Consider the following 17,378-nt stretch of genomic DNA (forward strand, 5'->3'; position numbering starts at 1 on the left):
ACAAATAAAGAGTTTCTGAAGAGTTCAGATAAGATCATCCTGTTGGATCCTCTCGCTCTCATCACGTTGTTTATCATCTATCGAAATGAACAGTAAACATGACACTCACAAAAGTTCCAAAAAAGAATAAAGACATTTCAAAAGTAATTTTATGTCCACATAACAATGTTTTAACGATATGCAAATAGTTGGTGTTCGTTCGCCACTGGTTGCCCTTTTCTCGTGGCAACAGGGCACAAATCTTGCTGCTGTGATGTCACACTGGTGGTATTTCACCCAGTAGATATGGGAGTTAATTAAAACTGGATTTGTTTTCAAATTATTTGTGGGTCTGTGTAATCTGAGGGAAATATGTGTCTCTAATAAGGTCATACATTTGGAAGGGAGTTCGAAAGTGCAGCTCAGTTTCCACCTCATTTTGTGGGCAGTGTGCACATAGCCTGTCTTCTCTTGAGAGCCAGGTCTGCCTACGGCGGCCTTTCTCAATAGCAAGGCTATGCTCACTGAGTCTGTACATAGTCAAAGCTTTTCCTTAAGTTTGGGTCAGTCACAGTATTTAGATATTCTGCCACTGTGTACTCTCTGTGTAGGGCCAAATAGCATTATAGTTTGCTCTGTTTTTTTGTTAATTCTTTCCAATGTGTCAAGTAATTATCTTTTTGTTTTCTTATGATTTGGTTGGGTCTAATTGTGCTGCTGTCCTGGGGCTCTGTGGGGTGTGTTTGTGTTTGTGAACAGAGCCCCAGGACCAGCTTGCTTAGGGGACTCTTCTCCAGGTTCATCTCTCTGTAGGTGATGGCTTTGATATGGAAGGTTTGGGAATCGCTTCCTTTTAGGTGGTTGTAGAATATAACAGCAATTTCCTTGATTTTAACAATTAGCGGGTATCGGCCTAATTCTGCTCTGCATGCATTATTTGGTGTTCTACGTTGTACACGGAGGATATTTTTGCATAATTCTGCAAGCAGAGTCTCAATTTGGTGTTTGTCCCATTTTGTGAATTCTTGGTTGGTGAGCGGAACCCAAACCTCACAACCATAAAGGGCAATGGGTTCTATAACTGATTCAAGTATTTTTAGCCAGATCCTAATTGGTATGTCAAATTCCTTTTGATGGCATAGAAGGCCTTTCTTGCCTTGTCTCTCAGATCATTCACAACTTTGTGGAAGTTACCTGTGGCACTGATGTTTAGGGATGAGGTATGTATAGTTTTTTGTGCGCTCTAGGGTAACGGTGTCTAGATGGAATTTGTATTTGTGGTCCTGGAAACTGGACCTTTTTTGGAACACCATTATTTTAGTCTTATTGAGGTCTGCAGCCTGCTCTTGTGCCCTCGCCAATTCATTGATATACAGTGCCTTGCGAAAGTATTCGGCCCCCTTGAACTTTGTGACCTTTTGCCACATTTCAGGCTTCAAACATAAAGATACAAAACTGTATTTTTTTGTGAAGAATCAACAACAAGTGGGACACAATCATGAAGTGGAACGACATTTATTGGATACTTCAAACTTTTTTAACAAATCAAAAACTGAAAATTTGGGCGTGCAAAATTATTCAGCCCCCTTAAGTTAATACTTTGTAGCGCCACCTTTTGCTGCGATTACAGCTGTAAGTCGCTTGGGGTATGTCTCTATCAGTTTTGCACATCGAGAGACTGACATTTTTTCCCATTCCTCCTTGCAAAACAGCTCAAGCTCAGTGAGGTTGGATGGAGAGCATTTGTGAACAGCAGTTTTCAGTTCTTTCCACAGATTCTCGATTGGATTCAGGTCTGGACTTTGACTTGGCCATTCTAACACCTGGATATGTTTATTTTTGAACCATTCCATTGTAGATTTTGCTTTATGTTTTGGATCATTGTCTTGTTGGAAGACAAATCTCCGTCCCAGTCTCAGGTCTTTTGCAGACTCCATCAGGTTTTCTTCCAGAATGGTCCTGTATTTGGCTCCATCCATCTTCCCATCAATTTTAACCATCTTCCCTGTCCCTGCTGAAGAAAAGCAGGCCCAAACCATGATGCTGCCACCACCATGTTTGACAGTGGGGATGGTGTGTTCAGGGTGATGAGCTGTGTTGCTTTTACGCCAAACATAACGATTTGCATTGTTGCCAAAAAGTTCAATTTTGGTTTCATCTGACCAGAGCACCTTCTTCCACATGTTTGGTGTGTCTCCCAGGTGGCTTGTGGCAAACTTTAAACAACACTTTTTATGGATATCTTTAAGAAATGTCTTTCTTCTTGCCACTCTTCCATAAAGGCCAGATTTGTGCAATATATGACTGATTGTTGTCCTATGGACAGAGTCTCCCACCTCAGCTGTAGATCTCTGCAGTTCATCCAGAGTGATCATGGGCCTCTTGGCTGCATCTCTGATCAGTCTTCTCCTTGTATGAGCTGAAAGTTTAGAGGGACGGCCAGGTCTTGGTAGATTTGCAGTGGTCTGATACTCCTTCCATTTCAATATTATCGCTTGCACAGTGCTCCTTGGGATGTTTAAAGCTTGGGAAATCGTTTTGTATCCAAATCCGGCTTTAAACTTCTTCACAACAGTATCTCGGACCTGCCTGGTGTGGTCCTTGTTCTTCATGATTCTCTCTGCGCTTTTAATGGACCTCTGAGACTATCACAGTGCAGGTGCATTTATACGGAGACTTGATTACACACAGGTGGATTGTATTTATCATCATTTATCATCATTAGTCATTTAGGTCAACATTGGATCATTCAGAGATCCTCACTGAACTTCTGGAGAGAGTTTGCTGCACTGAAAGGAAAGGGGCTGAATAATTTTGCACGCCCAATTTTTCAGTTTTTGATTTGTTAAAAAAGTTTGAAATATCCAATAAATGTCGTTCCACTTCATGATTGTGTCCCACTTGTTGTTGATTCTTCACAAAAAAATACAGTTTTATATCTTTATGTTTGAAGCCTGAAATGTGGCAAAAGGTCGCAAAGTTCAAGGGGCCCGAATACTTTCGCAAGGCACTGTATATGTGTATATACGTGTGTATATATATATGAGAGATAGAGAGATGGAGGTAGAGGAGAGGTAGAGGAGAGGTAGAGGAGAGAAAGAGTGATAGAGAGAGAGATGGAGGAGAGAGAGAGATGGAGGTCGAGGAGAGAGAGATGGAGGAGAGAGAGAGATGGAGGAGAGATGGAGATGGAGAGAGAGAGAGATGGAGAGAGAGATGGAGAGAGAGAGATGGAGGAGAGAGAGAGAGAGAGGTGGAGGAGAGATAGAGAGATGGAGGTGGAGCAGAGATAGAGAGATAGAGGTGGAGGAGAGATAGAGGAGAGAGATGGAGGTAGAGGAGATGGAGGTAGAGGTAGAGGAGAGAGATGGAGGTAGGGGTAGAGGAGAGAGATGGAGGTAGAGGTAGAGGAGAGAGATGGAGGTAGAGGTAGAGGAGAGAGATGGAGGTAGAGGTAGAGGAGAGAGATGGAGGTAGAGGAGAGAGATGGAGGTAGAGGAGAGAGATGGAGATGGAGGTAGAGGAGAGAGATGGAGGTAGAGGTAGAGGAGAGAGATGAGGTAGAGGTAGAGGAGAGAGATGGAGGTAGAGGTAGAGGAGAGAGATGGAGGTAGAGGTAGAGGAGAGAGATGGAGGTAGAGGAGAGAGATGGAGGTAGAGGAGAGAGATGGAGGTAGAGGAGAGAGATGGAGGTAGAGGAGAGAGATGGAGGTAGAGGTAGAGGAGAGAGATGGAGGTAGAGGAGAGAGATGGAGCTGAAGGGAAATGGAAACAAAGATTGCACTGCAGTTGTGAAATAAGAGTGTCTTGCTGTTTTCTCCCTCAAACCCCATCCACTCTCCTGTCTACTGTCAGGGTGGTTTTCCACAAGTACCCTACATCACTGTCAATTCCCAGGATGCAACACTACAGCTACTTTTGACCAGGGCCCATCGTAGTGGACTATATAGAGAATAGGGTTCTATTTGGGAGGACGCTGTAGGCTGCTGACGTCCATGTAATCTATTGCAACATGGTCTCCTGCAGGGAGATGGAGCACATTCCACATTTAAACAGGTGATTCTCTGATCTTGTTTTGTATTTATTAGTCGGTTTCCGTGGCAAAACGGTTTGCACAGATTTTTTATTTTTTTTTACCGGATAAATTCAGGTAGGTCCCTTCCCGTTTCGTTCCGATTGCTTCTGCTTGTTTCTATTTGGTTCCTAATGAATATATCCCTGGTCTCGTCAACTAATGGTTGCATGCTACATCATCGACTGGACTGTCGACAATCTGGCATCAGATTGCTATATAATATGACGTGGTTAGCTGATATTTGACTCTATGTAAACTGGAAACCACATATCCTGAGGCTGCATTCATTGTAGCTGGGGATTTTAACAATGCTAATCTGAAAACAAGACTCCCTAAATTCTATCAGCATATCGATTGTGCCACCAGGGCTGGTAAAACCCTGGATCATTGTCATTCTAACTTCCGCGACGCATATAAGGCCCTCCCCCACCCTCCTAACGGAAAAGCTGACCACGACCCCATTTTGTTGCTTCCAGCCTACAGACAGAAACTAAAACAAGATGCTCCCGCGCTCAGGTCTGTTCAACGCTGGTCCGACCAATCTGATTCCACGCTTCAAGATTGCTTCGATCACGTGGATTGGGATATGTTCCGCATTGCGTCCAACAACAACATTGATGAATACGCTGATTTGGTGAGCGAGTTCATTAGAAAGTGCATCGGCGATGCTATACCCACAGCAACGATTAAAACATTCCCAAACCAGAAACCGTGGATTGATGGCAGCATTCGCACAAAACTGAAAGCGCGAACCACTGCTTTTAACCAGGGCAAGGTGACCGGAAACATGACCGAATACAAACAGTGTAGCCATTCCCTCCGCAAGGCAATCAAACAAGCTAAGCGTCAGTATAGAGACAAAGTAGAGTCGCAAATCAACGGCTCAGACACAAGGTATGTGGCAGGGTCTACAGTCAATCACGGATTACAAAAAGAAAACTAGCCCTGTCATGGACCAGGATGTCTTGCTCAAAGACAGACTAAATAACTTTTTTGCTCGCTTTGAGGACAATACAGTGCCACTGACACAGCCCGCTACCAAAACCTGCGGGCTCTCCTTCACTGCAGCCAATATGAGTAAAAAATTTGAACAAGTTAACCCTCGTAAGGCTGCAGGCCCAGACGGCATCCCCAGCCGCATCCTCAGAGCATGCGCAGACCAGCTGGCTGGTGTGTTTTCTTCAGCCTCTTCAACCTCAGGAGGCTGAAGAAATTTGGCTTGCCACCAAAAGCACTCACAAACTTCAACAGGTGCACAATCGAGAGCATCCTGTCGGGCTGTATCACCGCCTGGTACGGCAACTGCTCCTCCCACAACCGTATGGCACTCCAGAGGGTAGTTAGGTCTGCACAACGCATCAACGGGGGCAAACTACTTGCCCTCCAGGACACCTACACCACCCAATGTCACAGGAAGTCCATAAAGATCATCAAGGACAACAACCACCCGAGCCACTGCAAGTTCACCCCGTTATCATCCAGAAGGCGAGGTCAGTACAGGTGCATCAAAGCTGGGACCGAGAGACTGAAAAACAGCTTCTATCTCAAGGCCAGTAGACGGTTAAACAGCCACCACTAACATTGAGTGGCTGCTGCCAACATACTGACTCAACTCCAGCCACTTTAATAATGGAAATTGATGGAAATTGATGTAAAAATATATCACTAGTGTTAGGAAAATTATGATTAAATGACTGAACAATAGTCTCATTTTAAATGAAACTGTAACTAAGTAAACTTATACTCTGTTTTATTATATCTGATTAACAATATGAGTTCATAAGAAGGGATTGTGTGACACGGACAAGGAGTAATTAAAGTTAATGAACACCATTCCAACTAGGAAGAAAGGAATGGGTTGTGGATTATGTAAGCAGATAAGGTAGTTAACCTATGGTTGAACCAACGAAACTGAGCTCTGGGTTGTTTAAGATAAGGCAGTGAGTGCATTCCTAGGTTTTCTGTTAATTAGAACTGTCAGCTAAGTGGTGATCGATAATGGTGAGGAGTCAAAAGTTAATTCAGTTTTGTTGTGTCCTGTGTATGTGCTAGGGGGGTCAGAATGAACTTTGAATTCACTTTTAAAGTTCCCTTTGTCTCGGTCGAGAGGAGGAGATTCATTTTTTAAGCAATGAAATGACGTCATGTTATTGTATATAAACTGTTGCTCGTGGTAACGTGGGAGCGCGCTCCGAGAATAAATTCTGTTACCTATTATTGATAATACTAGTCTCCGTCTATTTCATGCAAACAAGAATCTTACAAATTCTCATAAAATAGATTAAGGGAATTAAATTAATGAAAACACATTGATATATTTAAATTACAGTAATACTAGCCACTTTAAACAATGCTACTTAATATAATGTTTACATAGCCTACATTACTCATATCATATGTATATACTGTACTCTATATCATCTACTGCATCTTGCCATCTTTATGTAATACATGTTTCACTAGCCACTTTAAACTATTCCACTTTATGTTTATCTACCCTACATCACTCATCTCATATGTATATACTGTACTCAATACCATCTACTGCATCTTGCCTATGCCGTTCTGTACCATCACTCATTCATATATCTTTATGTACATATTCTTTATCCCTTTACACTTGTGTATAAGGTAGTAGTTGTGGAACTGTTAGGTTAGATTACTCGTTGGTTATTACTGCATTGTCGGAACTAGAAGCACAAGCATTTCGATACACTCGCATTAGCATCTGCTAACCAAGTGTTTGTGACAAATACAATTTTATTCGATTTTATTTTATTTGTAAAAGACCTGTGACATCTGGGCTCCACAAATCATCTCAGAAAAGGTCATAGGTCATAGGTCATCCTGTTTTGAGACAACAACAAACACACCTCAGCTCAGCTCAGGTGTTAGGATGATAAGGACACTGCACAGACAAACTCTGTAAAATCAAATCATAAGACTTCATCTCAGCTGGTAATCATGACAGTTTGAGGTACCACAATGGAAAGATAGTGATGACGTTTATTGACATTCGTGCAAATAAAATCGAATTGTATTAGTTTGCGTACACATATTTAGCAGATGTCAAAAAGAGTGACATTGTTGCGGCCTGTAGCATTGAATATTAAAAAATAAAAAATGAATAATAGCCAATCAGCGTGTCTGCTAAACTGTGTGAGCTCAACTGTGATTGGTCCTGGCCCACCAAAAAAATAAAAGTGTCAAGGGAAGCCAGTTTGGATTTGGCTTCACACCAATCACATCACATCAGAAGCCAAACGTCATTGACAGAAAACAACTTGAATGGTTGCATCTCAATGTGTTGTTGTCCTCCAGTGGGTAGCAGGATAAAATTATCCTTTTCCTAAAGTAGCCATGGATGTAAACTGGGATTTGGACTTGTGATTTTACTTAATTCTCCATCCTGGCCAGTGATTATAGCGAGCAAGCATTTTACCCAGGTGGCCTTGGACAACAAAAACTAGAAGTCTGCACTGTATGACAGAGTCATAAATCGTTTAGAAAACATGAAAGAAGAGGATGTCATTGGCGTTTCTCTGCAAGTAGGGTGAGTCATGTTTTTTTTCTACTTGTGCGCACACACACACACACACACACACAGAAATCAGTATCATGGACAGCCACATCACAGGGGTGGCAGGTAGCCTAGTGGTTAGAGCCAGTAACTGAAAGGTTGCCAAATGGAATCCTCGAGCTGACAAGGTTAAAAAAAATCTGTCGTTCTGCCCCTGAACAAGGCAGTTCACAGTTCCTAGGCTGTCATTGTAAATAAGAATTTGTTCTTAAACTGACTTGCCTAGTTAAATAAAGGTTAAATTAAAAATAATATGTAGTTTAGACTGATTGGACTAAATTATTTTTGGAATATTTTAGTTGTCACTGTATTAGACAAAGAAGAGGTGATTTGATGTTGTTGAAATGGTGCTGAGATAGTGGAGGCAGCTCCTGTTGTTGAAATGGTGCTGGAATAGTGGAGGCAGCTCCTGTTGTTGAAATGGTGCTGGAATAGTGGAGGCAGCTCCTGTTGTTGAAATGGTGCTGGAATAGTGGAGGCAGCTCCTGTTGTTGAAATGGTGCTGGAATAGTGGAGGCAGCTCCTGTTGTTGAAATGGTGCTGGAATAGTGGAGGCAGCTCCTGTTGTTGAAATGGTGCTGGAATAGTGGAGGCAGCTCCTGTTGTTGAAATGGTGCTGGAATAGTGGAGGCAGCTCCTGTTGTTGAAATGGTGCTGGAATAGTGGAGGCAGCTCCTGTTGTTGAAATGGTGCTGGAATAGTGGAGGCAGCTCCTGTTGTTGAAATGGTGCTGGAATAGTGGAGGCAGCTCCTGTTGTTGAAATGGTGCTGGAATAGTGGAGGCAGCTCCTGTTGTTGAAATGGTGCTGGAATAGTGGAGGCAGCTCCTGTTGTTGAAATGGTGCTGGAATAGTGGAGGCAGCTCCTGTTGTTGAAATGGTGCTGGAATAGTGGAGGCAGCTCCTGTTGTTGAAATTGTGCTGGAATAGTGGAGGCAGCTCCTGTTGTTGAAATGGTGCTGGATTAGTGGAGGCAGCTCCTGTTGTTGAAATGGTGCTGGAATAGTGGAGGCAGCTCCTGTTGTTGAAATGGTGCTGGATTAGTGGAGGCAGCTCCTGTTGTTGAAATGGTGCTGGAATAGTGGAGGCAGCTCCTGTTGTTGAAATGGTGCTGGAATAGTGGAGGCAGCTCCTGTTGTTGAAATGGTGCTGGAATAGTGGAGGCAGCTCCTGTTGTTGAAATGGTGCTGGAATAGTGGAGGCAGCTCCTGTTGTTGAAATGGTGCTGGATTAGTGGAGGCAGCTCCTGTTGTTGAAATGGTGCTGGAATAGTGGAGGCAGCTCCTGTTGTTGAAATGGTGCTGGATTAGTGGAGGCAGCTCCTGTTGTTGAAATGGTGCTGGATTAGTGGAGGCAGCTCCTGTTGTTGAAATGGTGCTGGAATAGTGGAGGCAGCTCCTGTTGTTGAAATGGTGCTGGAATAGTGGAGGCAGCTCCTGTTTACTCTGCGACCTGCAGTAAATCTCAGTGGTTATAAATCACTTGTTGTTTAGTAGTCGGAAAATGTCGGACACATGAACTTGCTTGACCCTGCAGTAGGACATGTAACTGTCTGTTACTATACATTCAACATGTTATGTGGACTTCACCAGAAAGAGATTGCTCTCCGGTTTTTAAATGAAACAAAGGTGTGGTTGAATTTATTTTGCCACTGTGTCTTCTTATTGTCTAGGCCTTTAGGCCTCTATATCACGGTGTCAATGTGTCTTCTTATTGTCTCGGCCTTTAGGCCTCTATATCACAGCGTCAATGTGTCTTCTTATTGTCTCAGCCTTTAGGCCTCTATATCACGGTGTCAATGTGTCTTCTTATTGTCTCGGCCTTTAGGCCTCTATATCACGGTGTCAATGTGTCTTCTTATTGTCTCGGCCTTTAGGCCTCTATATCACAGTGTCAAGGCATATGAACTAACATGTTATAGAGCAAACAGCACAATTATCACAACACATAGGTTGTAAAATGTACTTATTTTTGGGGCTGTTTGGCTTCCCTGGTGACACTAAAGTGTTGGGGCCTCAAATTACCACACTAAAGTATTTCGGCCCTCATATTGCCCCACTAAAGTGTTTTGGCCCTCATATTGCCCCACTAAAGTGTTTTGGCCCTCATATTGCCCCACTAAAGTGTTTCAGGCCCTCATATTGCCCCACTAAAGTGTTTTGGCCCTCATATTGCCCCACTAAAGTGTTTCGGCCCTCATATTGCCACAATAAAGTGTTTTGATCTTCATATCCTAAACACAAACAAATACTTTTAACCTTTATTTAATAGCTTGGCAAGTCAGTTAAGAACAAACACTTATTTTCAAAGACAGCCTAGGAACAGTGGGTTAACTGGCCTAGGAACAGTGGGTTAACTGCCTTGTTCAGGGGCAGAACAACATATTTTTACCTTGTCAGCTTAGGGATTCAATCTTGCAACTTTTCAGTTACAAGTCCAGTGCTCTAACCACTAGGCCACCTGCCACCTCTACACTCTAACCACCAGGCTACCTGCCACCTCTACACTCTAACCACTAGGCCACCTGCCACCTCTACACTCTAACCACCAGGCTACCTGCCACCTCTACACTCTAAGCATTAGGCCACCTGCCACCTCTACACTCTAACCACTAGGCCACCTGCTACCTCTACACTCTAACCACGAGGCTACCTGCCACCCCTACACTCTAACCACTAGACTACCTGCCACCTCTACACTCTAACCACCAGGCTACCTGCCACCTCTACGCTCTAACCACTAGGCCACCTGCCACCTCTACACTCTAACCACTAGGCTACCTGCCGCCCCTACACTCTAACCACGAGGCTACCTGCCTCCCCTACACTCTAACCACTAGGCTACCTGCCACCTCTACACTCTAACCACTAGGCTACCTGCCGCCCCTACACTCTAACCACGAGGCTACCTGCCACCCCTACACTCTAACCACTAGGCCACCTGCCACCCCTACACTCTAACCACTAGGCTACCTGCTCTAACCACTAGGCTACCTGCCGCCCCTACACTCTAACCACTAGGCCACCTGCCACCTCTACACTCTAACCACTAGGCCACCTGCCACCTCTTCACTCTGTAGCTGCATAGATGTTGATTTCTAACTCAGGAATTGCAATTAGTGCTCTCTCTCTCACAGACAGACAGACAAACACACACACACAAACACAAACAATTGTACAAATGTTTCTGATTTAATTATTTGGTTTGTCTGAGTGAGAGCCAACTGTTATTCTAACAATAAATGTTGAGTGAAGGCAATCGCTGGCTAGATGGAGGCAACAACTTGTTGGTTTAAAGCATCACCAGAAACCTTTGGTCACTCTGAAGCAATAACAGCACAGACAACCCCAACACAGTGCAGACAGGAAGACACACATATGCACACACACACTCACACCCCTTTTGTCCTTATACACATTTTGTTCCAATATTACAGTGTCACCAATCAACACAGGTGAGGACTCCAATCCTACCAGGTAGAGAGAGGAGGCCACCATGAACCCTTACCTGATGATGACGTACATAACCAGACAGTTACCCATCAGCCCCACCACGCAGACCATCATGTAGACTACAACGATGGTGATCTTGACACCGGCAGGCAGGAAGGCGTCGGTCTCGTTGAACCCACCGCTGAAGTTGTTCTGGAAGAGCAGAGAGTCGTTGTAGAAGTGGAGGGCTCTCAGGTCCAGGTCTGATCCACCGACCAACGAGTCGTTTATGAACTCCATGACAATGCTGCCGTGACAGAGACAGGATACTAACAGTCAGACACATGAGAAAAGACAGGGGTGTGACGTGCCACCTGATGAGCGAAGAAAGGAATGATGAGCGGAATGAGTAATGAGAAGCAGAATGAGGAGGGGAATGAGGAGAGGAATGAGGAGAGGAATGAGGAAAGGAATGAGGAGAGGAATGAGGAGAGGAATGAGGAGAGGAATGAGGAGTGGAATGAGGAAAGGAATGAGGAAAGGAATGAGGAGAGGAATGAGGAGAGGAATGAGGAAAGGAATGAGGAGAGGAATGAGGAGAGGAATGAGGAGAGGATTGAGGAAAGGAATGAGGAGAGGAATGAGGAGAGGAATGAGTAATGAGGAGAGGAATGAGGAGAGGAATGAGAAGAGGAATGAGGAAAGGAATGAGGAGAGGAATGAGGAGAGGAATGGGGAGAGGAATGAGGAAAGGAATGAGGAGAGGAATGAGGAGAGGAATGAGGAAAGGAATGAGGAGGGGAATGAGGAGAGGAATGAGGAAAGGAATGAGGAGGGGAATGAGGAGAGTAATGAGGAGAGGAATGAGGAAAGGAATGAGGAAAGGAATGAGTAATGAGGAGAGGAATGAGGAGAGGAATTAGGAGAGGAATGAGGAAAGGAATGAGTAATGAGGAGAGGAATGAGGAGAGGAATGAGGTTAGGAATGAGGAAAGGAATGTGGAAAGGAATGAGTAATGAGGAGAGGAATGAGGAGGGGAATGAGGAGAGGAATGAGGAGAGGCATGAGGAGAGGAATGAGGAGAGGAATGAGGAGGGGAATGAGGTGAGAAATTAGGAGAGGAATGAGGAAAGGAATGAGTAATGAGGAGAGGAATGAGGAGAGGAATGAGGTTAGGAATGAGGAAAGGAATGTGGAAAGGAATGAGTAATGAGGAGGGGAATGAGGAGGGGAATGAGGAGGGGAATGAGGAGAGGAATGAGAAGGGGAATGAAGAGAGAAATGAGGAGAGAAATTAGGAAAGGAATGAGTTATGAGGAGGGGAATGAGGAAGGGAATGAGAAGCGGAATGAGGAGGGGAATGAGGAGAGGAATGAGGAGAGGAATGAGAAGGGGAATGAGGAGAGGCATGAGGAGAGGCATGAGGAGAGGCACGAGGAGAGGAATGTTGAGAGGAATGAGGAGAGGAATGAGGAGAGGAATGAAGAGAGGAATGAAGAGAGAAATTAGGAAAGGAATGAGTAATGAGGAGGGGAATGAGGAAGGGAATGAGAAGCGGAATGAGGAGGGGAATGAGGAGAGGAATGAGGAGAGGAATGAGAAGGGGAATGAGGAGAGGCATGAGGAGAGGCATGAGGAGAGGCACGAGGAGAGGAATGTTGAGAGGAATGAGGAGAGGAATGAGGAGAGAAATGAGGAAAGGAATGAGGAAAGGAATAAGTAATGAGGAGGGGAATGAGGAGAGGAATGAGGAAAGGAATGAGGAAAGGAATGAGGAGAGGAATGAGGAAAGGAATGAGGAGAGGAATGAGGAAAGGAATGAGGAGAGGAATGAGGAGAGGAATGAGGAGAGGAATGAGGAAAGGAATGAGGAGAGGAATTAGGAGAGGAATGAGGAAAGGAATGAGGAGGGGAATGAGGAGAGGAATGAGGAAAGGAATGAGGAGGGGAATGAGGAGAGTAATGAGGAGAGGAATGAGGAAAGGAATGAGGAAAGGAATGAGTAATGAGGAGAGGAATGAGGAGAGGAATTAGGAGAGGAATGAGGAAAGGAATGAGTAATGAGGAGAGGAATGAGGAGAGGAATGAGGTTAGGAATGAGGAAAGGAATGTGGAAAGGAATGAGTAATGAGGAGAGGAATGAGGAGGGGAATGAGGAGAGGAATGAGGAGAGAAATGAGGAGAGGAATGAGGAGAGGAATGAGGAGAGGCATGAGGGGAGGCAGAAGGAGAAGAATGAGGAGAGGCATGTGGAGAGGAATGAGGAGAGGCATGAGGAGAGACACGAGGAGAAGAATGTGCAGAGGAATGAGGAGAGGAATGAGGAGAGAAATGAGGAAAGGAATGAGTAATGAGGAGAGGAATGAGGAGGGGAATGAGGAGAGAAATTAGGAAAGGAATGAGTAATGAGGAGGGGAATGAGGAGGGGAATGAGGAGAGGAATGAGGAGAGAAATGAGGAAAGGAATGAGGAAAGGAATAAGTAATGAGGAGGGGAATGAGGAGAGGAATGAGGAGGGGAATGAGGAGAGAAATTAGGAAAGGAATGAGTAATGAGGAGGGGAATGAGGAGGGGATTGAGGAGAGGAATGAGGAGAGAAATTAGGAAAGGAATGAGTAATGAGGAGAGGAATGAGGAGTGGTATGAGGAGGAGAATGAGGATGGGAATGAGGAGAGAAATTAGGAAAGGAATGAATTAATGAGAAGGGGAATGAGGAGGGGAATGAGGAAAGGAATGCGGAGGGGAATGAGGAGAGAAATTAGGAAAGGAAAGAGTAATGAGAAGGGGAATGAGGAGGGGAATGAGGAGAGGCATGATGAGAAGAATGAGGAGAAGAATGAGGAGAGGCATGAGGGGAGGCAGAAGGAGAAGAATGAGGAGAGGCATGTGGAGAGGAATGAGGAGAGGCATGAGGAGAGACACGAGGAGAAGAATGTGGAGAGGAATGAGGAGAGGAATGAGGAGAGAAATGAGGAAAGGAATGAGTAATGAGGAGAGGAATGAGGAGGGGAATGAGGAGAGAAATTAGGAAAGGAATGAGTAATGAGGAGGGGAATGAGGAGGGGAATGAGGAGATGAATGAGAAGGGAAATGAGGAGAGAAATGAGGAAAGGAATGAGTAATGAGGAGAGGAATGAGGAGGGGAATCAGGAGAGGAATGAGGAGGGGAGTGAGGAGAGGAATGAGGAGAGGAATGAGGAGAGGCATGATGAGAAGAATGAGAATAAGAATGAGGAGAGGAATGCGGAATAAGGAGAGGAATGAGATGAGGAGAGGCATGAGGGGAGGCATGAGGGGAAGAATGAGGAGAGGCATGTTGAGATGAAGGAGGAGAGGCATGTGGAAAGGCATGAGGAGAGCAATGAGGATAGGAATGGGGAATGGTGAGAGGAATGAGGAGGGGCATGAGGAGGGGAATGAGGAATGAGGAGAGGAATGAAGAGAGCCATGAGGAGAGGCATGAGGAGGGGAATGAGGAGAGGAATTAGGAGGGGAATGAGGAGAGGCATGAGGAGAGGAATGAGGAGGGGAATGAGGATAGGAATGAGGAGAGTAATGACAAGAGGCATGTGGAGAGGCATGAGGAGAGGAATGAGGAGAGGCCTGAGCAGAGGAATGAGGAGGGGAATGAGGAAAGGAATGAGGAATGAGGAGAGTAATGACAAGAGGCATGTGGAGAGGAATGAGGAGGGGAATGAGGACAGGAATGAGGAGGGGAATGACAAGAGGCATGTGGAGAGGAATGACAAGAGGCATGTGGAGAGGCCCACACACACTAGAGTTTTGCTGCTCTCCAGTGCACCCAAACAGATAATTTAAACTTTACAGATGTCTTCATCAGGTGGAGAGACATCACAGACAGAAGTGTGAATTGTGTGTATTATATTCAGTGCAGACAGGTCTTTTCTGTATGTCTGTGGATAGAGACAACACACAGACAGGCACACAGACGGTTGTTCACAAGCCAACACTCCGTAATATTTGTGTCATACCGATGCGATGCGCGAACATGGGCTGCCTGGTTTTAGTAAATCAGTTTTTTTTTTTTACCCGCAACAGTTCCAATGTCCAAAGTATGTGTGTGATCGATCATAGCAGATTAATATAATACATACAAGCTACCTTAACATCACCATACATTTTTACACAGACTGAACTGCGGAATGTGACGAACCCATGAATAGGCTACATTTATAAGCAGGGAAAGCAGTCTCACACGTACAGCCTCTCCTCATGCCTCTCCTCATTCCTCATTCCTCTCCTCATGTAACATACAACACCTTACGGTTATTCACGACGCTATTACAATGGTCTGTTATGAGTCCCTCCTAGCGCAGTCCCCTTGTGCATTCCCAAACGGTTCCGATAAAGTTGTTTATTTTGGTTTTGTTGGGTTGTTGCCTGCGTTCCTATGTTTAGGTATCTCAGTCTCTGGTTGTCCTGTTTTCCATAGTTGCCAGAGGTACAGATTTCCGTTGGTGTAGGTCTAGGACGAGAGAAAATATCCCCCCCTTAATTAACCAACAGATGAACTATAAAGAGATGCGGAGGAGTGGTCTAAATCTAGCTGGTTCCTCCGATTCTTTCGTTACAGGTTCGTTTCTCAGGCGTGGAGATATAGTTCTCGGCGTCTTCACCCTGTTTTTATCTTCCTCTCTCTTCTCTCCTTCCGTCCATACCCTCCTCCTGCGTCCTCTATCAGATTCGCGCACCGTAAGGCTACGAGCTCTGTGTGTCTGGAGATATGCGGATGTTTTATTGTTTGTAGCCTATCGACATGATGTGTCTAGCTAACCTCTGTCGGTCACAGGAAACATGTAAATTCCGTTAGCAAGAGTCCAAAAGTGATTTTACACATAATCTCAAATATATTGGAGTATATATACAATGAAATGCAATGGAGCAGAATGTTCCGTTTTTTCCTTTCAAAACTGGTTGAATGGCTATAGGCTACCAAAGGTGAGATACATTACACAGATAACAACAACCATTGCCTCTAACCAATTTCGTTAGTATTTTGAACAATTTAGTCAAGGCCGTTTTTGGGGGGATTTTGAAGTTACTCTCTTCCTCAGGTCTATTCCGTTGTAACTGAAACATACATGTTTGAGGCCCGGCCGTAGGCATAAGCGGCATAAACCACCGCCGACAAAAACAACTCAGACAGGGTATACAAAATGACTGTTGAAAGTAACAATAGTAGAATATAGATGGTATCATTTCTAAATTTAGTTGTGCATCTGCAGTTTTTTTTATCTTGTTATGTCAGTCACTGACAGTCACTCAATTAACCCTTGTCAGCTAACATATTTTAGAATGGGTAAATTAGTCTAGCTAGCTATATAAACTCGTAGTAGTCACAGTCGAATTACCGACCAGGTAGACAGGGCACCTGCACATTTCGCTTAAGCCCCCGAAAAGGCTGGGCTGGCCAGGTCTATGCAGGCATAGACCATGGGTATCCGTATAAAGTTTATAGTTGAAGTTCCCTGTGGGGAAGTACAATTAACCTAGTCCATTATGTTGTATGAGGCTATCTTCAGTCCTCTCGCTTTATTTTCGGCACTCCACGGGGTATACATGGGGTGTTTACATTATAATGTATTAAAGAGAGGTTAAAATAATGTTTACAGGTTTTGTTGTTGTTTATGTATATTTCATTAACGTATTATTTATAGCACATGTTCTCGTGTTTGTATCACCTAAACAAAGTTGGTTGCAGACCAGGCACTCTGTACGTTTCACAACTATTTTAGGCTCCTCTTCTTTCCAACGTTTATGCTATATGGTAAAGCCTGCCTGTGATGTTGGTTTGGGGTGTGTTTGTTTGAAAAGTGGGCTATTCGGATCATTTTACGCTGATGCAATTTTGTCGATAAAATAGAGTGTTCTAATTTCAACCCGACGACGGATGGAGCGGGTGAGCGCCGCGCGTCTACCGTTGTCCATGGTGCTGATTCTCAAAACAGCCGCCGTCTGTGTGTCTGTGGTCTGTCTGCTCTGCACTGTGCGTCACCAGAAACGCAACGATAACAACCTCTTGACACAAAGGACACTTAATCAATATATTATTTCTGGAGGTAGCCTAACTTATCAGTGCCATGACATTTTATATTTCATTACGTCAGTGATATAGGCTTAGGCTACACACTGTCAGATTCAACAGAGCTAAATATATATTTTTTTCGGCTAGGTCAAAGCACAGTGGTCTAACAGTATTCCAAAACAGTGAAATTCACTCTATAGATAATACCCTATTCCCTTCAAAAGTAGTGCACTCTATAGATAATACCCTATTCCCTTCAAAAGTAG

General features: G+C 44.3%; 1 protein-coding gene across 1 annotated transcript in view; it reads right to left on the minus strand.

The window, feature by feature from the left end:
- Positions 1–11,364, minus strand: part of LOC139417430 (nociceptin receptor-like) — a 66,340-nt gene extending 54,976 nt beyond the window's left edge. Inside the window, exon 1 of the mRNA XM_071166712.1 lies at positions 11,141–11,364. Coding sequence (XP_071022813.1) covers positions 11,141–11,364 — 224 coding nt within the window. The remainder of the gene's footprint in view (positions 1–11,140) is intronic.
- Between the last annotated feature and the right edge of the window lie 6,014 nt (positions 11,365–17,378).

The sequence above is a fragment of the Oncorhynchus clarkii genome, chromosome 9 (assembly GCF_045791955.1).
Source record: "Oncorhynchus clarkii lewisi isolate Uvic-CL-2024 chromosome 9, UVic_Ocla_1.0, whole genome shotgun sequence".
Lineage (NCBI taxonomy): Eukaryota > Metazoa > Chordata > Actinopteri > Salmoniformes > Salmonidae > Oncorhynchus > Oncorhynchus clarkii.